This window comes from Alosa pseudoharengus, unplaced genomic scaffold (genome assembly GCF_046254945.1).
Source record: "Alosa pseudoharengus isolate Yale_2024_CS ecotype anadromous, Long Island Sound unplaced genomic scaffold, YU_APseudo_1.1 YU_APseudo_1.1_scf_2, whole genome shotgun sequence".
Lineage (NCBI taxonomy): Eukaryota > Metazoa > Chordata > Actinopteri > Clupeiformes > Clupeidae > Alosa > Alosa pseudoharengus.
This window is the reverse complement of record NW_027468663.1, coordinates 36,646,590-36,673,572: the sequence shown is the minus strand read 5'-3', so window position 1 is coordinate 36,673,572 and position 26,983 is coordinate 36,646,590. Positions and strand designations below refer to the sequence as shown.

Here is a 26,983-nt window from a genome sequence, read left to right as displayed (position 1 = left end):
GGGTTCTGCTCATTCGTTGTCCACACGCCGTCAGTGTGCTCTTGATGCTTTGTAGAGGCACGTGGCACCCACTGAATGCTGCGCAGATGGTCACACGCACAGCTCGCACCACAGGCTCAGGGTTATGCCAATGCCTTTACCCAGGTTTGTCACCACTTATACCTCTGATTCAATCAGATACCTATGTCATTGGGATAATATTTTCAATTTTATGTCCTGGCAAAGGATGTAAAGGTGCGTGTGTGTGTGTCTGTCTGTCTCTTTGGAGGGAGAATTAAAGTTTTGTGTGTGTGTGTGTCTCTTTAGAGGGAGAATTAAAGTTGTGTGTCTAGTTGAATTTAAGGACAAAACATATCTGGGATGACCACAGTAAATACTTCCAGGTTCTGTAAAGTTTATACATTTCTAAATGTACTCTTCTGTGTCAGTGACACTAGGAGACTGTAACAGATGACTGTGGCAAGCTGCTGTAAGAAGCAGGCTGGAAACCTCTTTAAAGATGTTCTTTTATTTAACAGTGCCAAGAAGGCTGAATTGACTGTTCCATCATACTGTAATTTGCCTTGTCAAGTCTTAATAAAGTCATTGTTTGTGTTGATGTTGCTCTTTTCATCTCTGCCCTGTTGTACTCACAACCTCAAAAAGACAAGCTAAGTGAGGGTGAGAGGGTTTATTCTTTATGGGAAGGTAACATCTATCTGTAACAAAGAACTAGATGCATGTGAGAAAAGGACAGTCTATGTTGTTTTGATTCAGATTATGTTTGTGTAAAATAGGGATCATTACATGTCACACTACCCAGCATTCAGAAATGTTCCCACTCTGGTCAAGCTAGTTCTAGCAGCCCACCAGGCTGGACCAAGGCTGTTAGTAACCATCTTGTGCTCTAGTTTTATAATCATGTTTTACCTTAAGGAGTTACATTTTAGCTAAGCATGCACAATATTATCAGTGTGACATAGACATCTGCAGAAGAAATTTAAAAAAATCTTTAAGGCATAAGAAATGTATTATCTGCATCGTATATGAACATTTCTGGCAGATAAATCAGCAAGACTATATCAGCTACTAAAGATCTGTTCAGATATGATGAGACCTACTTTTGTTTTGAAAATGTCATGTAAAATTGCATATTTTACATCTACACCAAGTTGAAATGATATTTCTTTGTTATCATGAGTGAATATCCATTTCTTATGCATTTAGGGTAGAATGAAAGGAAATGTACCTGTATCTGCAAAAGGTCATCCCAATAACAGGAAATGGTTCATTCTTAAATCAACATCATGGAAGAATGTAATACATTCAATGCCATTTATATATTAGTCCCCAGTTTGTCATAAAATGACAAAATGGATCATGATCCTCCCCGATCAACAACGTTACATAATGTGATATCAAGCATTCCAGGTGTGCATTAATTGGCAATGTTAGAGATTTATTTCTCCATATTATAAGTCATTGTAGCATCAAAATGAGTTTGAAGCCTTTATTTTAAAGTAAAAATATGGCATAGTGTTTTACTTGTGCTTTAAAGGAAATAAAAAGAGGTGTATATTAGCATCTGCATTCTGCCAAAATGAGTTTGAAAAGCCTTATCTTCACATTACATATTTATTGCTACATTGATTCTACTTCAAGTGAAAGTTTTGTAGCGGGTGTGGTGGAGCAGAGGTAACGTTATCAACTAACAATCGGTCAATCCAGGTTTGATTCCTGCCGTGCCGCTTCAAGTGTCTGCTAAATATCAGTCAACATCCTGAGGATATGTGTGTATTTGTTTGTTTGTTTGTGCGCAAGCTGTGCTCAGTAAATCTGAGCAACCAAACAAAATAAAAGGACAAACAAACACACACACACACACACACATACAGTAAACACTCAGATGGCTGTGTTCCCGCTGTGTAGCCTCTTCTGGTGCCTTGTGAGGTGGCCATGCTGGGTGAAGGTCCGGCCGCACACAGAGCACTGGTAGGGCCTCTCTCCTGTGTGGACGCGCTGGTGCTTTTTCAGGCTGGACGCATTGGTGAAGCGCTGGTTGCAATGATAGCAGGCTAAGGGCCTGTCGTCGAGTCCTTGGGCCGTGTTCCTGTTGTGAGGCCTCTCGTGGTGCCTCCTCTGGTGCCGGGTGAGGCTGGTGTGCTGGTTGAAGGTCTGCCCGCACGCCGAGCACTGGTAGGGCCTCTCTCCTGTGTGGATGCGCTGGTGTGTCTTCATGTTGGACGGGTGGGTGAAGCATTTCCCGCAGTAGCAGCAGGCGAAGGGTTTGTGGCCGCTGTGCAGGACCTTGTGCTGCTGCAGGTTGGCACGCATCTTGAACCTCTTGCCGCAGACGTCGCAGCCAAACTGTCTGACGTCCGAATGGGAGATCTCGTGACGCTTCAGCGCTGCCTTCTGCCAGAAGCTCTTGGGGCAGGACGAGCAGCGGAGGAGATGTGGCGACACCGATGCCAGTGTTGGCGTTTCGGCGGTCGCCGTGGCTTCAGTTGTTGTGACGACAAAGAGACAGGGGGCCAGTGTGAGAGAGGAAGAGGGAGTTTCAGTGGATGCGCTGGAGGACAATGGCAGCAGTAAATCAGGGGGAGAGGAGAATGCTGGGATTGGAGAAGGGCATGATGGGACTGCATGACGTTTTTGATCTTCCTCCTCCTCCTGCTCATCCTTCAGCTCCAGCTCCCCAAATCCCACAGGCTCCTGAGTGTGTGTGAGCCCAGAGTCCTGAGAGTGTGTATGTGTGAAAGGAGAAGTAGAGTCTCCATGGGCGTACTCCACACTCTGCCCGTCCTCCTCTCTTTTGATTGGGTCTACGGCTGCAGGAAGCAAAGCATTACTGTGCCTGGCTGCAGGGGCATTAAGCTGATCAGCCCAGTCGGGTCCCAGATGTGGTTCAGTGGAGGTATCTGACTGGCCTGGGTTGGCCTGGGACGTCTCCTGGGTTCCATGTTCATCCCCTCCTTCAACTTTAATAATCAGCTGCATAACAGCCTCTTGTGCTTGCGAGTCCACCAAGGTGCTGCACTCTACTGCCTCTGTGGATGAACAGAACATGTAGAATCTGGTAATATAAGTGAATCAGTATATCAAAGTCATGCAAACTTTAGTTTGGGGGATGGGCGAATACTTTGTGAAGCCTTTGTAACTTCTTCCTGATTGGGCCTAAAAAGAGCCGAAGTTTCGAAACATCTAAAGACAATTCCGCCAGTATAGCCTAGGAAAATAAGTCCCGACAGGACAAACAGCTAGCCTAGAGTAGCCTACCGCCGACGCAAAGCAGACTTGACTTCCACAAACTATGAACAGTGAACTTTAGACAGCATATCAAAAAGAAGATTATTGCAATGCCCAAGAATTCAAAATGTTAGACCGCTTCTTTATCCAAGTCCTCACCTTGTTCAGAGACCTGAACAGCGACTGACCGCCGAGGAGGTGTATCGTTAACGTTGCTCCATTCCAAATATGCTGTCTTGGTTCTCGACTCGCCTGTCAGACTGCGGACTTTGGTTCGCACGCTTTCTAATTCACTTTGTCTCATGAGACCCACCTCCAGCATCACTTCAGCAAACCCGTTGTCTATGACTTTACAGATCTCCGCGACTGCTGTTTTGGACAGAATCGCCATCACTGATGCGACCTGCTCCTGAAGAAGCTCAGCGTTTAGCATCTTAACCTTCCACAGATCTTTTCTTTAGAGTAAAATTGGTGTGTAAGAGATCAGAAAGTGTCCTCCTTAGAAAACCCACACCACAAAAGTGGCTACAGTCAGTAAATTCAGTAAATAATCAAAGCGTAGGCCTATTTGACAAATATTTCTTCTGCATCTGCATAACCTAAGCGCTTAAAATCAGTTTCTATACTGCCACATACTGGGCTGGTGTAGGCCTACAGTTTGGATAGGGGCTTTTTTATGAGGCAGCTGTAGCTTGGAATAAACTAAATTTATGAGCATTCCAGGAAACATTCCAGACACAATGATGACCTCATAATAGGGAGTCCAGCAAAGTTGGTCAATTAAAACACATGGGATAAGGGATCATACAGTAGGTTTTTTACACTGATGAGCCCAAAAACATGACTTCATTCCAGTAGCCTATGTCATGCTAGAGTCTACTACCTGCCTGACATAAAAATATCCTGATACATGTTTTTCTTTACTGGCAACCATTATTGATCTTAAAATGTGATAAAGAGGATATGGGTAAGTAGCAATGCTTGAAAATGCCAGTTGTGTCACTTGCCATCACATAGGCCATTATATAGTCTACACTAAGTAGAATCAGTAAGCAACTCATTAGTCTGTGTTCAGCGAACCATGCATGGGCATATGCTTCCTGCTTTAGAGACCTGACTATAAAACCATCAGTGTATGGGCTATTTGCTCTTTATATATCCATCTGCTTATCAACTAATGTTAGCTATAGACAGACTATTCATTTGCTTATTCTAACTTGTTGTATATGAAATTTCTCACTGATGGCCATGATTTACCTACATTTTGTGGCCTATTCATCTTTACTTTGTCCCTGCCAGTCAGGCTCATGCTTATGAACCACTGGTATGTCATAGAGGACATTTTTGGCCTTATCAGTGTAAAAGAAAATGCAGTTAAAACCCATTCTCCCCAATGCTCAACTTTGCTGGACTCCCTCTTATGAGGTGATCACTGTGTCTGGAATGTTCATAAATTCAGTTATAAAAATAACTGTAAATATTGTTCTAGGTCCTATTGCATTTAAAGTGGATTTTTCAAGAAAAATCACTAGGCTACTCACTAGCCTACTATCTTGCTTCATGTCCCTTCATTTGTCAAAAATGTTTTTTTAACCTGACATATACACTTTAAACTAACTACTAGGCTATATTGGATATTTTGGCCTACGGTAGGCCTAGAGCAAAATGAACACGTGGGAAACGTTTTTTTTCTGTAGGCCTATGCCATTATAGGCCTATATAATAACAATAGCCAGATGAATACATTGTTTAATTTGAAGAGTTGGTGCTCAGTGATTAAGTAGCTCAACAGACAGGCAGTAGCCTAGGCCTATACCACAAATAACAGGGGTGTCAAATACACAGCCTGGGATCCAGATGCGGCCCAGCCAGCAGCAGGCCCCAGATGTTAAAAAATAGATATTCACATCCAGTTGCCATAAACTATCTATGTGTAATAACGTCACCTTACACAAACACACACACACACACACACAACATTGTCAAAAAATTACTTATGCCATTATTTTAGGAAGGTGACGATAAGCAATATCTCCATGATATGAAATTACTTAAACCTCAGACTACAACCATCCTCAGGAAGGAAGATGCAGAAAAAGAAAAATGTTTGCTGCACTGACAATTACATTAAGTTGTTGGTGTAGGCTAGTCCTATACTCTCTGACAACAAGACTGACGGAAGGTAAGGTATTTCAAAGAGCAGTATATGACAGCAGTACATGATAATGTTTGCTCAAGTGTAATAAAGGAGTATGTCACCAACCAGGACTTTTTGATAGGTTTAATTCGATGACCATGTTCATGTGATATTTAAGTAATACAACAATGAAAACACACGTGAGGAACATAACAGGTGTGTAAACACAAACCCTTCCTGTTCCCTTGTATTGGTTGTCACGTAAGTTTTAGTTTGATTCATCTTTGTTAATGTGTTATTATAAACAATGAAAGCACATATACACGTGTGTAACACAAACACTTCATGGTTCCTTGTATTGGATCACGTTGGTTTTAAAACAATAATATGACTTGAGCATCTATCCCAATGCTAAGACATAAGTGTGCATCTACTATGAATGGACACAATATGTGATAAAACATAAAAGAAAATGGTTACACCCTGAATTCATATAGCCTACAACAATGACTGACAAAAAATAAAAATAAAAAAGAATTAAATGTAAAATAGAGCTATTTGTTACATTTCATGTGAATTATTATAGGAAGTATCAAGGAGAAAAGGGTTTATAGTACAGCGGCTAAGCACCGGAATCGTTCAGTTGTTGCAGAAAACATGAAACTTGGCACAGTTATACTACTACCCCTAGTGATCAAAAATTGAAATGGACCCCAACTCATAGTGCCCCCTAGTGGCCGCCATCTTGAATTCAAATATGGCTACCATTCTTAACAGAATTGTTGATTCAACTTCAAAATTAAACAAGATAAAAAAAGTCTTTTAAGTTCTAACACTCAATTTTTAGGGTCAAGGAAGCTATTGACATGATTTCCAAACAAACTTGATGTTGGCCATTTTGAAATCCAATATGGTGGATACCAAATGTGAAAATATAGACCATCTCTATTGTTATGCATGATAGAAATATCATTCAAAAACAATTTGAAGTTTGAACAATCATTTTATCACATGACAACCTTAATAATATACAAGGCATCAAGTATAATCTGGTAAGATTCCAATATGGCCACTATGTGTAAGAAAATAAGCCAATTATTCTATATTTTGGTTAATTGAAGTAACTACCTACATCATCAATAAATTCTTATTCTACATTATTCTCTTTCTGAGCAAACCTTAACTCTTACTATACACTGCTCAAAAAATTATACACTTTAAAAAATAAAACACATCAGATCTCAATGGGGAAAAACATCACACTGGATATCTACATTACATTACATTTGGCTGACACATTTTTAGCCAAAGCGACTTACAACCTGGCAATTTAAAAAGGTAGAGTACAATAGGGAGAAGTGCATCAGTGAGTGCTGTTTTTATATAGTCAAGTCAGATGGTAAGTGCTAGAATTAGCTAGTTGTAAGTAGTGCTATGAGAGGAGATATTCTCTGAAGAGCTGGGTCTTCAGGAGTTTTTTGAAGATGGAGAGGGATGTCCCTGCTCTAGTAGCGCATTCTACCAATGAGGAACAACAGATGAAAAAAGCTGGGATTGACCTGAGCGTACCGGTGGCAGAGCTAGACAATGTTTGTCTGAAGAGCGCAACGGTCAGGGGGGACCAAGGGGTCATCGGGTGGAAAGAACAGATAAAGCTGTGTGTCATCTGCATAGCAGTGGTATGAAAAGCTGTGCGAATGGATAATCTGTCCCAAAGAAGTGGTGTGGATAGCAAAGAGAAGGGGGCCCAGTGCTGAGCCCAGGGGGACCCCTAAGGTGCAGACAGCTGTCCAAGCCATGATTCGTTAAACGAACATCCTGTGAGGTAGGATTCAAACTGATATGGACTGGGTAATATAACAAAAGGATGCCACTTTGTTATTTGGGACTGAATTCAAAGACCCCCGAAAATCTAAGTGGAAAAAATGACGCGGCAAGCTCGTCCATTTTGCTTGAATATCAGCACAGCAACTCATGATGGTACTCAGTAGTTCATATGGCCCTGACATGCTTGATGGTATCGGGGCATGCTCCTAATGAAACGGCAGATGATGTCCTGGGGGATCTGCTCCCAGATGTGGACATGGCCATCACTGAGCTCCCTGAGAGTCGTTGGTGCAACCTGTTAGATGGACCAAAATATAATCTCCCAGCATGTGTTTAATCGGATTTAAGTCAGGGGAGTGTGGGGGGACAGTCAATGGTATCAATGCCTTCATCCTCCAAGAACTGCCTGCACATTCTCACTACATGTGTCCAGCCATTGCTGTGCACCAGGAGGAACAGGCCCACTGCACCAATACAGGGTCAGACAATGGGTCTGAAGTTTTCATCCTGATGCCTAAGAGCAGTGAGGGTGCAGTTGTCTTGCCCGTAGAGGTGTGTGCGTCCTTCCAAGGATATCCCTCCCCAGACCGTCACTGGCCCACCACCAAACCAGTCATGCTGAATGATGTTGCAGGCAGCATTACATTCTCCAAGACATTTTCAGACGTGTGCTCAGGGTGAACCTGGTCTTTTTTGTGAAAAGCACAGGGCGTCAATGGCGAACCTGCCAATTTTGTATTCTATGGCAAATGCCAATTGAGCTGCACGGTGCTGGGCAGTGAGCATAGGTCCTTCCAGAGGCCATCGGGCCCTCAGGCCACCTTCATGAAGTCTGACATTGTGGTCAGAGACATTCACACCAGCGGCCTGGAGGAGGTCATTTTGTAGGGCTCTGACAGGGCTCCTACTGTTTGTTGTTGCACAAAGGAGCAGATACTGGTGCTGCTGCTGGGTTAAGGACCCTCTACCATCCTGCCCAGCTCTCCTAGAGCAACTGTCTCCTGGAATCTCCTACATGCTTTTGAGACTGCGCTGGGAGACACAGCAATCCTTCTGGCAATGGAACGTATTAGTGTGCCATTCTGGAGGAGTTGAACTACCTGTACAACGTTTGTAGGCTCCAGGTACTGGCTTATGCTGACCCTAGCCAAATGTGAAACTAGAGAAAAATCAGTCAAGGAGGATAAAGATGAATAATTGTATAATTTGCCACCACCTCTAAAACCATTCCTGTTTTTACAGACCTATCTCCCTTCTTCCTTTCTTGTCAAAGTTTTTGGAGAAAGTGGTCTTCAAGCAAGTCTTGGACTTACTATATCAGAACAACCTGCTAGACCCTATGCAGTCTGTTTTGTAGAGTCATTCTACTGAAACTGCTTTTATGTCTGTGACTGAAGCATCGAGAGTAGCTAAGTCTTCATCTAAGTTGCTAAGTCATTAGTGTTCATTCTACTAGACTTATCTGCAGCCTTCGATACTGTTAACCATGACATTCTCCTTTCTACACTATCTGAACTGGGATGTCTAGGAAAGTCCTTGACTGGTTTAAATCCTACCCTAAAGGGCACATGACTTCATCACAGGTGTGCCTCAGGGATCAGTATTAGGGCCCCTACTTTTCTCTATTTACACACTTCCTTGGGTGAGACCATTCGCTCCCATGAATTTGATTATCACTGCTATGCGGACGATACTCAACTTTACCTGTCTTGAGCTTTTGGTGTTTCCACCACAAAGCACACCCAAGGATTGGGCGCTGAACGCACTAGCCAGTGTCCTAAAAGTGCTGGTTCACTGACTAGCATGAGCCCTAATGGGTCAGGAGGGAGCTAAACTCATAAGGTATTACATATTTAAATTAGCTTCATTGACAGGCATAATAATTTTATGGGATGCAAAATGTTAAACTACAATAAAACAAAATGGATCTTTTCAAACAATCACTATGAGCATTTTCAAACAATCACTATGAGCATAAGCACTTTAGCATATGCTAATTGGCCCCATCCACCTCAATTGGATTAGGCTGTAGGACAGTAGGATGTGTTGGACTGGTTATGTACTAATTTATCTAACTTTGACTGGGTGTATGTACTAATTTATCTAACTCTAGGATAGAAGACAAAAAAACTCATTTCCCAAAAGGCAGCATATGTTTCTTTAAGAGACTTGACAGACGCTAGCATCCATGGGTTTTTAGCCCCCTTGCTAGCATGCCAACCTCTAGGGGGCCAATTAGAAGGATTGAGCCTAGGCAAGTGCAGGGTTTAGTCACACAGTCGAAACTTCACACATAGCCTAAACGCACCCCAGTTTTTGACTCAGTGTCAGAATGTATGGCTACTTCCTTAAAATCCAACATGTCTGCCATTTTAATTATGCATGATTGTCTCATTATGTATTTCATAATGCTGAAAGATGGCTATAGACACGTCATATTATGTGTTAAAAGCAGCATAGCATTATAAATGTAGAAAAAAGGGCATATTTTGGTGGCCATATTTGAAGTCAAGATAGGGGCCACTAGGGGGCGCTATGTGTTGGGGTCCATTTCAATTTTTGATCACTTGGGGTAGTACTATACCTGTACCAAGTTTCGTGCTTTCTGCAAAAACTGAACGATTCAGGTAAAAATCTGGCCTTAGCCGCTGTACTAAAACAAAACCAATGTGATCCATTCACTCTGATTTTTTTTAGTTTGATTCATCTTTGTTAATGTGTTATTAGTAATAAAACAATGAAAGCACGCATGAGGAACATACACGTGTGTAACACAACACTTCCTTGTTCCTTATATTGGATGTCACGTTGGATTTACAGAAAACAATAATATGACCTGAGCATCTATTGGAAATGCTACAGAATAGACACAATATACAATTACTGATAAAAAACATAAAAGAAAATGGTTACCACCCTGTATTCACATAGCCTTTAACAGTAATGATGAAGATAAAAAAGCTATTTGTTACTTTGTGAATTAGTAAGTATCAAGGAGAAAGGAGTTTAGTCACTAGTCAGAAAAAAACCCCACCAGGAATGTTCACAACCTGATGTTTTTTTAGAAGGCTGACCCTCTTTGATGACATGAATACTAATGAAATAACCTTGCGATTTCAGTTCCACAAGCATACAGTTATTTGTGGCATTTACAAAGGTGATTAATTAAGCCTGCTTTTGTAGAATGGTCAACAGATTTGTTGTGTGAACATTTAGCGGTTGTGAACAGTTGAGGGGACATTGTCACTATACCCGCTGGTCAATAAGAAAATCCACGTCTCATACCGATGTCATTTCGTTTTATTTTCTTTTGATTGATGGAACACTGTGAAAACTACAAACAGTAAACAAACAAACAAACAGACAGTTTTATACAAACAAAAAACACATAATCTGTAAAACCAAGTACAAAATTATTAAAAGTGTTTGCCTGGTAACCAGCAGTTGTTTGTGGGAGATTCAAAACGTTTCTGTAACTCAAGTCCATCCCTAGGACTAGCATTTCAATATTTACTTATTTAAAGGTAGGCCTAGACTAATCATGGGTCATGTGACAACTCAGTTGAGACAAAGCATGACAAGATCATGACGTTTACATACACAAAAATATTATATTTCAATTATACAGCGCCAGGCATCTCTGTGGAAAAAATCCCAACAACAATAATGAGCAAAACACATGCACGTGCAGATTGCTGATTTCATGGTGGACTATGACTTGCACAGAGTTAATAATTAACTGCACATTATAAAAACGTCTCACAGACAACGGTCTCCAGCAAACCCATCTCAGGTGTCCATGATGATGAAGATTTCTCTATCTGCGCTGCTGCTGCTGCTGCTCTGCTCTCTGTGTGGGGCACACAGCCTGGCTGAGGGTGGAGTTGATGTCCCAGAGTCCAATAACTACCAGCGTCCTCCACAGAGCCTGGCTGAGGGCGGAGATGTGCAGGAGTCCAGCAGCCTGCAGCAGGATGGTGGAGCAGTAGAGGGAAACATGAGATATGGCGACAACTCCTGCCAACTATTCATTGGTCTGAGGGATGAAGTCCGTGAACTGAGAGAGACTGTGTCCACCCTCCGGAGCCAACTACAAGAGCAAAAGAGGAAAGGTAAAGCAGCAACAGTGCATAGTGCAGGATGCATGAGGAGGAGAGTGCAACTAGTGCGGAACTACACAAGGGAGTTTTCTAACAATGACATCCATTATCTACACCTCTACTGTAATAACTGCCAATAGTGTGTGAACCATGTCATTTTTATTCCAGAACAAGTAGCGTTTGGTGCCTCACTGGGTCCTTATGGACAACAGGGTCCATATAACACTGAGATTACTCTGGTTTATAAGGATGTGTTTGTCAACGCTGGGAATGCGTACAACCCAACAACAGGTACATGTACATGTGTTAGCAGCTGCATCAATTTGTTTAAATGGGGGGTTGATCATAGAGTTATGTTTTGTATCTTGGCTTACACTGTTCTGTTGGTCCAGGTATCTTCACTGCACCAGTGAGAGGTGTCTACTACTTCAGCTTCTCTGGTCACCATAGCTCATCCAGGTCCATGGGACTCAGACTATTCAAGAACGGTCAGCAAATGGTGACGGTGTACAACCATGCTGCAGGTAACCGCCCAGAGACTGCAACAAATGGAATGACCCTACAGCTAGAGACGGGCAACCACGTGTATATGCGGCTTAGGGCAAACACATGGCTTTTTGATAATGAAAATGACCACAGCACTTTCATTGGCCATTTGCTGTTTCCACTGTAAGATGATGTTCTGTCTGTCCTAGTGGAGCTAGCACACTCAACACAACACAGGTTACATTGCTAAATGTGTTTTAGAGCAATGAGAGGGAAATGTCAATACTTTCATAGGACACACACACACACACACACACACACACACACAAACACACGCACATATGAGCTATTGAAGGTTTCCTCACTCACAATTATGACCTAACATAAAAGTATGAGTATGTATACGTTCAGTTGTAAAATTGTTAAGATTTTTTTTATAAATGTATTTTCATGTTTCTGAGGGAACTGAATTCTGAATAATGGGTTTTTTTTGCATTGCTTATATTTTATGTTGTTATATGCAGTCCTCCCTAATCAGTCTAATTGTCAATTGAGTGTATGTTATTCAATGTTATATGATTATGCTATTATATCACAAACATATATTTTATGTTTATATAATTTGAGTTTATAAAATCCTGTAAAGTGTAAAGACAATAACATTACTAGAATTGAATCTGAGATTCTCCAAAATATCAAATAAAAATCTAAACACAGAAGTGACTACAGTATGTGACTATGATCAACAGATGTCACATGACCATCTTACAGTAAATTGCATTCTATTTTTTTGTCATAGCCATAGCTGTTGAATATGAACACAGAATGGGTACCATACCTAATATTTAGTTTTATCACTAAGAGTGTGACTCTTCAGCTGAGAGCAGGAGCAGCCGTGGCCTACTGGTTGGGTGATTCGGGCTTGTAACCAAAAGGTTGCCGGTTCGATCCCTGAACCAGTATGGAAAATGTGGGCGGGGGAAGTGGTTAAGCACTGCTCTCCCACATCCATAACTGAAGTGCCCTTGACCAAGGCACCTAACCCGTCACTGCTCCCCGAGCGCCACTGTAGCAAGGCTCACTGTTTTTTTCTCATTTGTAAGGCTTTTGTTTTTAAGTCAGCAAGTTCCATGGCCATGTCACATGATCCATAACGTTTTATAGGAAACGTTTATGCTACACATACAGTGTTTATGCGACAATGTCCAAAGTGTCTATGCAAACCTTTAATGGTGCGTTATGGATGTGACGTTATGGACATAATGTCAATTTACAAGACTGGAGACTTTATTTGACCTCAAAGCTAATAAACGTCTGTTCTGGTGCCATAATAATGCCTCTGTCTGTTCTGGTGGCAACACATTCACCTTAGTGTTTACAATTGATGTTTCAGAGATTATTAGGCTTATCAAAACCACAGAAAGGCCTCAGCATTAGCAAAACAAAACATAATATTAAAATACCTCCATTGATTGACATTGCCTATTTTCCATTAACCTGACTCTCCCCAGATGAATTTCGTTCCGCCTAGCTCCACTCATCCATCTGGGATCGATCCATTGGAGAGGTGTTTCAGAAGGCTGGGCCTTATCAAAAATCCTTGCATATGTTTGGATAAGCCACTTGTCTGTCATCTATTGACGTGCTACTTCAACCACTCACATCGAAGCCAACCCGTGACGCTGAGAACAGTCTCACAGTCGCTTCTACGCTACGTCACATCTATGAAACTGATTGGCTCTACCATAAAATCCAAAAAAATGTCATGTTCCCTGGTATTTCAGTAACCCGGAATCATTGACCAAAATTGATGACAGTATAAGAAAAAAACATATTTCTTTTTTATATCTGATTCTTTCTGTGGATCTTAATGGGCACTGAGGAAGCAATAATTTCATTGCAAGGTCAGCTGTTCAGACCCTGAAGGGATTTCTTTTTTTGTTCATTGGTTTTTGTGAGAGTGTTTCTACTTACCTCAATAAGAAAAATAAATTAAAAGCCTATGTTAAGTACAAATATGTCTCATGAAGGCCTAAACAGAGCCCAGCCAAAAACTCCAATAACATTTTGATCAACTTTGAGGGACAGCTATGATGCAGGATCATCCAGACCAAACATGACGATTTTGCTACATATGATACTATTTATGTACCAGCATGCACAATTTGAGCCTCCTACTTGGTTTAGTTCTTCACTATGGGCTTGTGAATTTTTACAAAAAAAGAGGCCGAACAAAATCGATACCCCCCTCCCCCCGGCACCCAGGCGATCCGGACGGGAGACCAGGCCTACAAAAGACCCCAACTTTGTTTACACCTAGCGAAAAGTGCTGTGTACAAAGGCAGGTGCTGAGGACCTAGCTGCATAGTAGCCTAAGACATGTCCTGGGACCTCTGTCTTACAAGTGTCAATTAGTTATTAAGTGTTAGACAATACCTCACTTGGATATTTTGATATTGTTCCCAGTTACCCAGCTAACACACAACTAAACAGCCACGTTGCCTATAAGTTGCCAGTTGGTCACGGCCAACTAACATTCTGGCAACCTTCCTGCAACGTGGCCACAACGTTGCCACTATGAAGTGGCCATTTGGTGACTTGAGCAACGTTGCCACAACGTGGCGCTAAGGTCATTTGGTAATGTTGCCGTTTGGTGGTGTAAATAACGTGGCCATAACGTGGCCCTATGGTCATTTGGTAACGTTGCCATTTGGTGACTTGAGCAACGTGGCCATAACGTGGCCCTATGGTAATTTGGTAACGTTGCCATTTGATGGTGTAAATAACGTGGCCGCAACGTGGCGCTTTGGTCATTTGGTAACGTTGCCATTTGGTGACTTGAGCAACGTGGCCATAACGTGGCCCTACGGTCATTTGGTAACGTTGCCATTTGGTGGTGTAAATAACGTGGCCGCAACGTGGCGCTATGGTCATTTGGTAACGTTGCCATTTGGTGACTTGAGCAACGTGGCCATAACGTGGCCCTATGGTCATTTGGCAACGTTGCCTTTTAGTGGTCTAAATAACGTGGCCGCAACGTGGCGCTATGGTCATTTGGTAACGTTGCCATTTGGTGACTTGAGCAACGTGGCCATAACGTGGCCCTATGGTCATTTAGCAATGTTGCCGTTTCCCAACACCAATTGTTAGCTGAGGTTATATCAAATGCAATAATAATCAGAGATATTATTTATTTATTTATTTTTTAAGTCAAACTATCTTCAAGCCAGAAAAATTGACCACTGGTTTGTACTGTTTATTTACTACCTGATGACTCATCCCCACAAAAATAATGCTAAACTGAGATTAATGTTTACCATCCAGAACTACAATTTTCTAATTTCCACAAACTGAAAAATAGCAATCAAATATATTCAGATACTGAATTGATGAATCGTTTATTTTAAATGCATGTAGGGAACACATTAATAAATCACACTGACAATTCTTTCTATTAACATTTGAAGTAAAATTCATGTGTTTCATGAATTCAAGTGATGTGTACAAACAAACCACGTTGCAGGGTAGGCATTGGTCAACCAGGAGAGAGCATAAAGACCTTGGAGAGGCTGAGGTGGAGAGTAGCTAAACCACTGACTGCTAATCAGAATCCAATCCAAACTATGCTTTATATTAAGTTATAAGAAAATAACAGCAGTGCACATGACCCACAGGATAAGACTGATAACTGACAATCAACCTAAGTTTAATTTTAGTATTCAGTTACCAAGGCTGAAAAGAGGTTAAGCAATTTGAAATTGTGTGAGTAGGAGTGTTGGGTAATGATATAATCACAGGTGTTTTGTTTGGCTGTAACCTCGAGGTTCTGAGGCCGAGTGGCGAAGGTAACAACCCTGCGATCACAAATGCTGTGTTGATTCAATACATTAATTCTGCCACCGACTTATTAACCTTAAAACACCAGATTATTCTATTGACCTGGGATATTCCCACTTTTGGGAATAGCTGTCTCCTGTCCAATAAGAAAACAAATAATTCCATAGAACCCAAATGTTGTATGAAATCATAGCATGAGAAAATAATTCTACATTACAACACCAGCTTAATTATAATTCAATTATTATTGTATTCACCAAATTATTTGATCAGCAAGTAGGCTAAGTGGTGCCAATCCAACATCAGTTCATATGTCAATTAAGTGTTGCAAGTTTTCTATCAAGCTGAAGTTGTCCTTAAGCCGTAGAGATGCTGGTTCTGCTGTCGCAACTGAGTCAGGGTTATCAATGTTGCCTCCGGTTGTCTCCAAAATGGTGGATCGATCCCTCTTCAGTTCGGTCCCTGGAAAAGAAAAAAAAGGTAAGAATGTCTTAATACTTTCTGTTCACACACTCACAGTTTAATAAAATATCAAGCGAAATGAAAAAGTGTGCATAGACAGCTATACAAGAACAATTGTGTCTAGCTAGCTGAGTTTGACTGCTCCAAAGTCCTTTTAGGCAAGTCCCTCCACTCGGCAGTCATATTGCAACGCTTTTTGGGTACTCATCGGGCATCCTATTCGGCAGAAATACGCATGCACAAGGCTTCACGACACCAGTGTGCTCCAGTGGCGAGTTCACAACACATGATTGGCATGATGTCTGCACAACACAGCACATAATTGGCTCAATGTAGTCACATCACACCACATGATTGGCTCAATGTATACACATGTCGACATTTTGGCGAAGAAGGGGTGGGATATGTGTAGACAACGCCATTGGCGTTACAAACTAACCCCATGCATTTCTATGGAGGATTTTTTGAGTGCTGTCTCCTCATTTGAAAGTCTCTGACTGATCTTGTTTTTATGCCTGTAACTCTACTCTACACCAGATGTGAGGAGTACCACCATGCTGCCCTCTGCAGCCTGTGCATTGGCAATGAGGAGACCAAACATTGTTAATACGAGCTTGCCTTTTAGATGTAACATTAGGTTGAGTCAATTGTCTATGCTTACCTAAATCTTATTTTGCTTTGACATTTTTATGTGCATGCACAAACAAAGTCGATGGAGAAGGGGTGAAGGTGTAACCCACCTAAGCATTGGTTACTAAACCCAAAATTAGTTGCCAATGTTAAATAAATAGGTACATAAATTGAATAAATAACAAAATAATTAACAATCCAGAAGGACATACGATTTTCTAGTCAACGGGAAATGCTTTTATTTTGACAAGCGTGTTGCTTGGATACCAGAATTCGTTTATTTTACGTTCTACTCGATAACGTTACACTTGAATAGACTTTGAATCAAAACCTTTTACTCCTTGACACCTTTCTATCGTGAATCATTTTTAATACCTCTTAAGTCGTTTTACTATTTCTACTTTGTCCTTAATCTTCCCTCATTGTTTTCACGTCTTTATCCACTTCTTTTGAACGCCGGTGAGTAATTTATCTGCTAGCAAAGATTGTTAAGGCTAGCGAGTGATTAGCATCGCGTAGCAGCAATTGCATTAGAATGGGGCTAGCATGTAGCATAACTTTGAGCTAATTGAATGATATAAAAAACCAATCGGAGATTTACGTTTACTGTACTGCTTTGTTACTGTACTTTACTGTACTGTAATGTTAGTGTTTTAATATTAATATGATATGTGAATGTTATTGAATATGACAAGTGTAATTAGTAGATGGTGTGCTATGATTTTATATGAAATATATGCAGTAACGGACTCCCCAGAGAAGACGTTAGTTTGGCATGTTTTAAGACACGACGAGCTAGTAGCCTGTGTGTGTGAGATGAAAGTGGAACCCTTTCTCTCATGGTTGGTGACCGAAAACGTTGGCTATGTTGTGCCTCTCTTAATTGAAATGTTGTTTTCTGTAGCCCACACTACTAAATTTGGAGGCAGCAACCTGAAGGGGAAGGAGAAGCTGCCACTGCTCGGAACCCGGAGTATGCAGCACAATAAAACTTCGGGACAGTCTGCACAAATTCAAAAAAAGTGCAGCTCTTACCTGAAAGCTAAAGGTTTTCTTCTTTGCTTGCAGGCCCGGCAGCAGCAGTAGGAGGAGGAGGAGGAGCAGCAGCAGCAGCAGCACATCAAGTCATCGGCAGGAACTCCCAAATTAAATGAATTTAAATAAATGGTGTAATCAAATGTGAAATGTCGCTCTGTTCTTCCTAAACCAAGTGAGTGGGCAAATGAGGACTGCATCTGCAGATCGATCCGCCCAGAGCTGTTTTTTTAACATCCTGACAACATTCTGGCGACCTCCAACATGGGTTTCAATGTTGCTATAAAGTTGCGGTTACGTGGCCATTAAGTTGCAGGAAGGTTGCCTGCATGTCGCCTATATGTCGCGGTAATGTTGTCAAATAACGTGGCGGCAACATCAAGGCGTCTTTCACTTTTCCGGTTGCCGCCACGTTGGAAATTAACGTGGCGGCAACGTAAACATTGGTTGGAAAATCACGTTGCGGCCACGTGATGGCCACGTTAGTGTGTTTGCTGGGTAGTCGAATTCGGTCTTGAACACTTTGTATTTTTGTACCTCATTCAGAAGTGTTCTAAAGCACCGCTCAAAAAGGGACATGTTGTAGTTGATAACGGTCTGAGACCTATCACTGGTCTGTGTTATACCCTATCCTGCCACCTTGTGTTATGTTCTTGCATTACGTATTACACCCAGAATGCTGTTGGAATATTCTTTCAATAAAGATGGCTGCCTAGTACGTTCGTGAATAGTACTGTGTGCTGCAATAGGCTATGTTGAACAGCCTCATTTGAAAATACCAAACATCTCTCTCTCTCTCTTTCTCTAGAATAGAATAAACAGAATACAATAGTTTGTCGTTTTATATGGCATTAGCCTACACAAGACCATTTTCAGAAAGACTCTACAGACTCAGGTGAAGGTTTTACAAAGACAGGCACCTGTTTGGTGAGCTGCAAGTTTACCCTGATGGATTTCTCATTGAGATTTTTATTATTGATTATTTCGTAATAAAATATCAAGGCAAGACTTGACTATTTGTGTTTTTGTGCCGAACTAGGCTATTTGTATAGGCAAACGTGCATTTTTTGGAACGAGCTTTCGCTGTTTTCAAGAGCAAGTCAATTCAGTAAAATAAAACTAACGGGTCATTATAACGGGTATTTACGGTATTTCAGTGTCCTCCACGCCACAGTCCACGCCCACCCCTCCATCACACGGAAGTTACCGTGGTGCAACAAAATGAACAGCTGTGCGAAGTGTTATCTCCCTCCGCTTTATTGTTTACATTTCTTAATTGTTTACTCACACGTTTTCCCGGGGTGCTGAATGTTATGTGGCATTAAATAGTTATTGGCTGAAATTTTAAGCTGGAAATAGTGCCACTGGAGCCTTTGAATTAGTCAAAATGCCGAACCGTGAGACCCTTGAAACTCAAATCGCGTCTGTGATGGAGATCTTGGCAAAAACTGCAGTAGCAGAAATATGTAAAGTTGTAGACAGTGGTTGCTTGGAATTTAGGGTAGAAATGTGTCGCAGACAAAAGGAGATTGAAGCTCTGCGAAAGAAAGTCCGCTGTCTGACATCAACTCGAGAATCGTGGTTGGGTTTGGTTCCTCCACAGCGGCGCACAGTTGGGGTTCAGGTCGACACGGAACAAGGTAGGCCGTGAGTAGATGGTTGAAATGTTACCAATTAAACACTTTAGCTTGTCTTTCAATCCAAATGCACGCAGTACAATCTTTGTTTTCTCCTGAAACGCAAATTGTGTGTGTGTGTGAGAGCGAGAGCAAGTCAGCCTACACATGTAGGCCTATGTGTTTGTTACAAATTTATAAAAGGTCCTTGGTAAATTAACAGAATCACAAGTTCCTGTTTACTTTCTTGTTTGGTTGTGTTTTGATGTTTTGCATGTGTGTGCACTCTGTATGCTTAGCTGGTCTTGTGATTTTATTAATGGTATCAGTAGGCTATTATGTTGGTATTAGTATGTATTTACCTGCCTTACTAAAACCACTCTAAAGTATCTTCACACACATGGCGAGAACAGAAAGTAACCCTGCAATATGTCCCCCCATCCAACCCTTCAGGTGTAGCTGAGAACCAGGGAGTGGCACGGGTGCCGTGTCAGGGTGAACCCAAAAGCAGAGCTGCTCCTGGGCTGACCGTGAAGGTTGAGCAAAGGCAGGGGCATACTGCCCAGGACACTGTCGGTCAGCAGAGTCCTGGAGAGGAATTTGCAGTGGATTTCTCTGTGTCCGAGGTGGACTTTCCTTTGTGGGCGCCTGACATGTCAGGTTCAGGTGGTCCAGACTGCGAGCTCGGCGAGGCCTCTTTCAGTGCTCCAACACAGTCACCCGGCCAAACAGATTCCTCCACTGACCCGCACCCTGGTGTCAGAGTGGACGCTGATCCTCAGTTCAGTCCATCACCTTTAGAGAAACCCAGCTGCGGTGTCCTCCCCGCCGCGTTGGCGGCACCTATCAAGATGGAGCACAGAAACCAGTGTGTGTCCACCTCTAGATCAGGCAAAGCTGAAACAACCGGCCAAGATGGACACACAGGCACCTGGCGTTCACACGCAGCTGAGGAGGACGATGGGAAACATGAGACACTCGCTCGTGCGGACAGCGGCCAGCAGGGGGAGCGCAGGGGGCAGGGTGAGGGCACTGACTGGGGTGCTGGGGGGAGACTGTTCCTGTGTTCCGGCTGTGGACAGGGCTTCCCCTGCTACCAGCAGCTCCAGGCTCACAGACAACAGCACGCTGGAGAGAGGGGCACCAAATGTGGCATGACACCTGTCAATGGAGCTGTCCAGAGAGCCAGTGCTGACAAACAGCCCAAGTGCACAGGTGAGTGACATCATATGAGAGCAGCGACAGCAAGAGAGTGACATCATATGAGACCATGTACACACAAAACATGCAAGAGGAATACATCTAGATATTACGTACACTGCAAAACTGGCCCTTCAAATGTAGCACAAATTATAACAAATCTAAGCATACTTAAAACAAGCAAATGTGGCTGCCAATGTGTTAACCAAAATTATCTTTCTTGATGAAGACATCTTAAAATAAGACAGGCTGACCATTAAATTAAGCTGGGCTAGTCAGGGTAGTACTGCAGTAGCCAGTAAGGTTGTGGGTTTAATTTCCCGGCTGCCACAGTTGTGCCCTTGAGCATGGCACTTTACCCTAAATTGCTCCTTTTGTGGCCCTTGTAATAATTGACATAAGTTGCTTTGGATAAAAGCATCAGCCAAATGAATAAATAATAATAATAAAAAAAATAATAATAATATCTGAGAAAGTAAAAGTATGTAAGTCTCTTTATTCTAGAAACAATACCAACTACATATTTGGTTGGAATACATGGTTTACACTTAGTTACCGGTAGATAAGCAGTTATTGCAGTGTAAAGATTGATGCAAATTCCAAAAGGCCAAGTCTATATGAATGTTTTACTATTTAACTAAGTACCCTGTAAAGCTGTATTTGTAACCTTTCTCAATAAGTTCAGTTACTGTATAAATTCATTTTTTACTACTTTTAAACCACTTTTTGTCCCCTACAGAAGATGAAGATTGGAATTGTGAGGTTGAGAGAAAACTCCAGCTAGAGCTTCAGCGTTTACAGGACTCCTTTTCCACACAAGACACGGAACAGCAGGACCGACACTCACATCTCACACACTCTCAGGACTCGACCTCTGCTCTCACACACTCTCAGGACTCGACCTCTGTGCTTACGCACACTCAGGAGCCTGTGGGGTTTGGAGAGCTGCAGCTGGAGCTGAAGGCTGAGCGGGAGGAGGAGGAGGAGGATCAGAGCCTCCACCAGGGGGCAGTAGAGTGTGCGTACAGAACAGGAGACCTGGGGCAGATGGAGGAGTCTGAATTTGGACTGGGTCTTCAGGGAGAAGCTTCTGGAAGCAGACCACTACACCTGGGTCTGAAACACCCAGCATGGTATTGTGCAGACTCCCTAAAGGAAGGTGCTGCGTTCGCGTCCCCCTGGAATGGCGGGGGAGGGGCAGGGGCAGGTGTAGACCCTCCCCAGCAGAGGATGCTCACAGAGAGGCCAAGCTTGAGTGGGAGGGGCCTCGTCCCCACAATCCCACAAGAGCTTGCTGCAGCTTCAACTCGGTCGAGAGAGTCGGTGTTCTCTTCCGGCTCCTGCCTTGCCAGTGCCGTGCCTTCTCTTAGCCACTCCTTCCCATCCTCCTCTTCTTACTCCTCTTCCTCCTTCTCTTCTTCCTCAGTGGTTCACAGGCGTCTCCTCGCCACGACGGCAGGAGCCGCGGCAAACGCGGAGCCTTCCCAGCGCCTCTTTCGCTGCCCGTCTTGCCCGAAGAGTTTCGGCCGCGCCACAGACCTGGAGCGCCACCGGCGCATCCACACGGGCGAGCGTCCGTTCGGCTGCGGCGTGTGCGGCAAGCGCTTCAGCCTGCGCTGCAACCTGGTGACGCACGAGCGTGTGCACAGTGGCAGCAAGCCCTTCGCCTGCCGCCACTGTGGTAAGCGCTTCGCCCAGGCGTCCAACATGAAGGCGCACCAGCGCATCCACACGGGAGAGAGGCCCTTCCACTGCCGGCTCTGCAGCCGCAGCTTCACGCAGCTCAGCAGCCTCAAGACCCACCAGAGACTGCACAGCAGGGCCACCACCAGCCAGTACTGAACACACGACAGGGATAAAAACTACAACGTATTTATTTCATACCCATTTTACTGCTGTTTTGAGTTGTGCTTTTTGAGTTCAGTGTACTTCTGAAAGAAAGAAAGAAAGAAAGATAGAGAAACTGGTCTAATCTTTACTGGTCTAATAAAAAGACAAAAAAAAGACAAAATCAAGAAGATGAAGCGCCATGCACAGTTGCTTAAAGCTTGTTACAGGGATTACACCAATGAAGCTTTTTGTCATGAGTTTCTAGGAGTAATCTTTGTGGGTTTAGGGAGCTGCTACAAAACAAACATGACACAGTTCTTAAGGAATTCTGCCTAGATTCTTCATATACTTTGTAGCTAAGGAATATGTACCTCCATTGCCTGCATTAGCTTCTAATGGCCTGTGATTACTGCTTAGGTGAGATATAGAATGAAGAGGAAAGTGCAAAGTCTAACTAAAGCCAATATAATAAGTAGGCCAAATCAGCTGAGTCAGCTCAATTTAATAACTAGGCCAAATCAGCTGAGTCAACTCAATATAATAACTAGGCCAAATCAGCTGAGTCAGCTCAATGCTCCCACATGCCACATGATGTGCTGCTGTTCATGTGCGAGAATTGCTTGTTGACAGACTTTGCACTTTGCCAGCCATTTAAATCAGGGTCTATTATGGTAAAAAAGCAAGTACTATGAGACATGAAGTGTGATGGACCAGGAACGGGACAAAAACGGAAGAAACCTTTATTTGGAAAGTTCGAGAACACAATGGCGTGATATAATAGACCTCTGAAGTTCGCCTACAAAAAATACCCCAAAAAATCTTTGCCCATATAAGGAGTGTTAAGTGAAGCTGGCAAGTTGTACTGCAAGCAAAAATCTTTGTTTGTCATCTTAATGTACCGAAGTTCACAGTACCCACTCGAAGGCAGAGGACAAAAGTGTGTAAAGCAAAATGTCTGCAATCCAGACTTCTTCGTCCCCACTAGAGTTTCACAGGTGCAATAATTTAAAATCCCCATGTTATTTCCCCATAGCAATAGGAAAAATCACAAGATACCGGATCGATCTCCTTATATGGGCAAAGATGGCAGCTTTTTTGTAGGCAAGCTTCAGAGGTCTATTTTAAAATGTGTAAATTCCATCACAAATTCCTCAACAAATTTGACACTTGGTTTGCCAGTGATGGTGCTGTAGTGTCCATATCCATTTTTGGCTTAAGACTGTTGTCAAAAATATTTCCTATATCTTTGTGGAGGTATATTCACCTGAATTTGACACCATTTTTAGGAGGAAGAGAAAATAAAAGTTGGGTGTTGTTTCCCTTCTTACTGACTTTTGTTTCTGTGTAGAAGAGTGAGTCTTCATTAATACATTCTTCAAAGCTATATTTGTGAACTTTTCCGTTTACTGTGTTGAGGGTGGACAACTTTCCATTCATTTCAATTAGGCCTACTGAAGTTTAATCGGTGTTAAATCTATAAACTGACAAGTGGGCTACCCAAAGTCTGAACACTTCTAGAAGACAATTATATATTCACTATTTAGTTTATATAGGGCTTATGTATGTACTGAAAAGTAGGCTAGACTACTTAAGCTGTTCATTCAGCCATGAGCACACTTCCCCTAAACCACTGAAAATAGTGTGTTTACCTTGCCCAGGTGTACCTCAATCTCTGTTTAACGAATTAATATGTTTGTGTCAGTGCTGTAGCCTAAAATATAGGCCATGGCTGTGTTTGTATAGGCTTTTAATTGGGTGTATATCAATGACACGATTCAGCTGACATTCATCCTCCTTATGGCCTCCTTACACCAAACAACTTTGACTTGGGAAAGATTCTTAAAAGATTGGAGTCTTTTGAGTAAAGTTTGAATGGGGAGCATTAGTTGAAAGACTACAATCTTTCAAGAATCTTTCCCAAATCTTGTCAAAGTTGTTTGGTGTAAGGTGGCCATAAGAACCCTTAGATACCGTCTTTCTTTTGGCGCACAGAACAACATCCGAGCTTCACTTTGTGACTTTTATTTTGACGACTATTTACAACGGGTGATGCCAGAATTCTAACCGGATGTAGGTCCTGTCCCTGCCGGTACGGTGTCTGTACTCGGTTTGTGAGAGTTATCTGTGGTGTTTTCCGTCATAACATTCTTAAAGAAAAATATTCGTTACTGTTTTCGGAAAAATGGCTGCGACTGCCAGCGCACAAAAGAAGCTGGTTCAGTATGTGGTGGTGCGGTCGGACTTGATTCACACCATGGCGTGGCCATTAGGAGCAGTAATAACGCAAGCCTGCCACGCCACCACCGCTGCCATACATTTATATTATAGTGATCCCGATACGCAGGATTATTTAGCAGACCTGGACAACATGCACAAAGTGGTTCTAGAGGTAGAGCAATATACAAATCATCTCCGTAGATACGCTACTGCTATAGTGCCCATGGATTACTTCTCTTTAGGCTACATGACACCCACCACCATTGCTTGCTTGTAGCTATCTTGATGTAGGCCTAAGACCATTTCACTTTTCCCCTCCTCTGTTCTGCAGGCGAAAGACCAGGAGTCGCTATCGAAGCTTGCATCGACTCTAAGTGAAAAGGGTGTTGCACACAAACTATGGATGGAGCAGCCAGAGAACATCCCTACCTGCCTTGCCCTGAAACCCTACCCCAAAGAGACAGTGCAGCCATTCCTGCGCAAATTCAAACTGTTCAAGTGAACATGGACAAATACCTCTGTGTTTTTATAGCCTACTGATGTCTGGTCTAAACACTCTCTGAGTTGACATCAAGCTCGGCCATCTCATCATCCTGCATCTATCTGCTGTTGGCCAATATGTTTTAATCCAGACAGAGGCCCATAGAACTGTATAACAAATCTGTTTCAAGTTATAGTGTGTTACATGCATACCCTAATGCAGGTTTCTTTTTCTTTTTTGAGCTGAAATAAAAGTCACTCTAAATCTGCCTGATAATCTTATATGGGACCATGTGTCATATGCACAAGACTCCCCAGTACTGAAAAAGTAAGCATGAATTCCAAAGTTCTACATTGTGACTTGCCTTGGACCTTTCACAAATATGTAAAAAATGTATGATAAGAAAATACAATAATGCATCAGAACAGAAATAAAGAAAAAAGCTTAGGTGTAAGTAAAATCAGGGATGCAAACTGCTCACCTTGATGTCAAAATAGTTCACTTCTGTGATTAATACAAGTCTGTGATTAATACAAGCTACAGATGCATTCCAGAAATGGAAGCCTGATCACGGTATGTTGATTGGCATTGGACTTCCGATTTGTGTGGAATGCATCAAGGCCTTCTTGCTCTGTTGAAGAGGAAGCTGAAGAAGCAGGCGAGGAGACGAGATGTAGAAGAACTAATGTTACAGTACAGTGCCCCCCCCCCAGGATGTAGTAATTTCACCCCGCACCTGAATTGGAGGAGCCTTTAGCCTTGTTCTGATATAATAATGGAAAAAGTAATTGATAATAAATGAGAGAGAGAGAGAGAATTGTGGCATTAATTAATGCAACATTTAAACTGTGAGTTCATTGCCTATTACTTCATTGCAATCTTGGTCCAAGATTCAAGAACAAAATCACATGTAGGTATGAATGCACACAAATAGGAACTGAATGCATGGTGTTTGTGTTTATGAGGGCATGTGCATTGTCAAGGACTAATTGATTCAGCATGTATTTAATCTTTTTCTCCAGCCAGTTACATCTCAAAACAACAGTGTCCCTTGTGCAGAAGGCACAATAGTGTCATATTAGAGTGAATATAGTTATAGTAGTATAGTATAATATAGTGGTGAATATTGCTGTTTTCATTAAAACATAGCCTAAAACATATGCCTAAAACCTTTATCTGTCATGCTTCTTCCCATTGGAATGCGACGGAACCGGAAGCGTCCAGTGAAGAGATGACGTAATGAGTCTCCATTCCCAACCTAGGACAACACTGTGTTGAAGAACAAAACTTTGGTGAAGTCGGATTCCAGGATTACAGAAAGTTACTTAAAGTCTTTTGACGCTTTCTTTGTTGATTTTAACGTGCAATACGTGACCCAGATGTGGAATTATTGATGGATTCGCGGTATGAGATTCAGCGGAGGGCCGGTGGAAGTGGCTTTAGCGGGGGCTCCGCCAATGCATCCCCCGCTCTCACCGGAGCTCAGTCTCGGCGCAAGAAGATGCCACCTAGACCGGCCGACTATAAACTTCAAATAATCATCATTGGCTCCAGGGGGGTTGGTAAGACCAGCCTAATGGAAAGGTTCACAGATGACACGTTTTGTACAGCCTGCAAGTCAACTGTTGGTAAGAAAACACAAAAGGCTAGCATGAACGTTGTCCTGGTAGAATGCATTCTAGCCAGAGCCATAGAGATGGCTCTGATTCTAGCTAGCGACAGTAGCTGTCATCATCTTTATCTGTGTGCAAGTTAGCTTGAAAGTTAGCAAGCTAGGTTGACGGATGTTTTAGGTTTCTGTTAGTTATTGTCAATCAGGCAGAAACTACTGGAGAACTTTTAATCTTTAGCTGCAACTTGTGCCCGGTAATTCCATAACTCTTTAGCTAACATTAAC

At 42.4% G+C, this 26,983-nt stretch overlaps 5 protein-coding genes and 2 long non-coding RNA genes across 7 annotated transcripts in view; 5 read left to right on the top strand and 2 right to left on the bottom strand.

Annotated features, from left to right (window-relative positions):
- Nucleotides 1–1,762: 1,762 nt before the first annotated feature.
- Nucleotides 1,763–3,661, bottom strand: LOC143133488 (uncharacterized). Its single transcript, XM_076293250.1, has 2 exons — nucleotides 3,388–3,661; nucleotides 1,763–3,029 (listed from the first exon to the last, which is right to left on the bottom strand). The coding sequence occupies exons 1-2, from the start codon at nucleotides 3,659–3,661 to the stop codon at nucleotides 1,882–1,884; spliced, it is 1,422 nt and encodes a 473-aa protein (XP_076149365.1). The 3' UTR covers nucleotides 1,763–1,881.
- A 7,333-nt stretch (nucleotides 3,662–10,994) lies between these two features.
- LOC143133487 (complement C1q-like protein 2) lies at nucleotides 10,995–11,965 on the top strand. The gene is made up of 3 exons (XM_076293248.1): nucleotides 10,995–11,304; nucleotides 11,461–11,583; nucleotides 11,685–11,965. The coding sequence occupies exons 1-3, from the start codon at nucleotides 10,995–10,997 to the stop codon at nucleotides 11,963–11,965; spliced, it is 714 nt and encodes a 237-aa protein (XP_076149363.1).
- Nucleotides 11,966–14,962: 2,997 nt separating this feature from the next.
- LOC143134464 (uncharacterized) lies at nucleotides 14,963–17,834 on the bottom strand. Its single transcript, XR_012988645.1, has 2 exons — nucleotides 17,743–17,834; nucleotides 14,963–16,077 (listed from the first exon to the last, which is right to left on the bottom strand). It is a non-coding gene; the product is annotated as an uncharacterized LOC143134464 (long non-coding RNA).
- Nucleotides 17,269–17,858, top strand: LOC143134467 (uncharacterized). The gene is made up of 2 exons (XR_012988650.1): nucleotides 17,269–17,680; nucleotides 17,776–17,858. It is a non-coding gene; the product is annotated as an uncharacterized LOC143134467 (long non-coding RNA).
- Nucleotides 17,859–18,954: 1,096 nt separating this feature from the next.
- Nucleotides 18,955–23,154, top strand: LOC143134443 (uncharacterized). The gene is made up of 3 exons (XM_076294851.1): nucleotides 18,955–19,382; nucleotides 19,812–20,573; nucleotides 21,298–23,154. Exons 1-3 carry the CDS (start codon nucleotides 19,130–19,132, stop codon nucleotides 22,398–22,400), a joined length of 2,118 nt encoding a protein of 705 aa, XP_076150966.1. The 5' UTR covers nucleotides 18,955–19,129; the 3' UTR covers nucleotides 22,401–23,154.
- Nucleotides 23,155–24,489: 1,335 nt separating this feature from the next.
- LOC143134460 (putative peptidyl-tRNA hydrolase PTRHD1) lies at nucleotides 24,490–25,354 on the top strand. The gene is made up of 2 exons (XM_076294876.1): nucleotides 24,490–24,777; nucleotides 24,937–25,354. Exons 1-2 carry the CDS (start codon nucleotides 24,571–24,573, stop codon nucleotides 25,105–25,107), a joined length of 378 nt encoding a protein of 125 aa, XP_076150991.1. The 5' UTR covers nucleotides 24,490–24,570; the 3' UTR covers nucleotides 25,108–25,354.
- Nucleotides 25,355–26,310: 956 nt separating this feature from the next.
- The window catches only part of LOC143134456 (ras-related protein Rab-12), an 11,700-nt gene continuing 11,027 nt past the window's right edge, over nucleotides 26,311–26,983 (top strand). Inside the window, exon 1 of the mRNA XM_076294871.1 lies at nucleotides 26,311–26,714. Coding sequence (XP_076150986.1) covers nucleotides 26,480–26,714 — 235 coding nt within the window. The 5' untranslated portion in view covers nucleotides 26,311–26,479. The remainder of the gene's footprint in view (nucleotides 26,715–26,983) is intronic.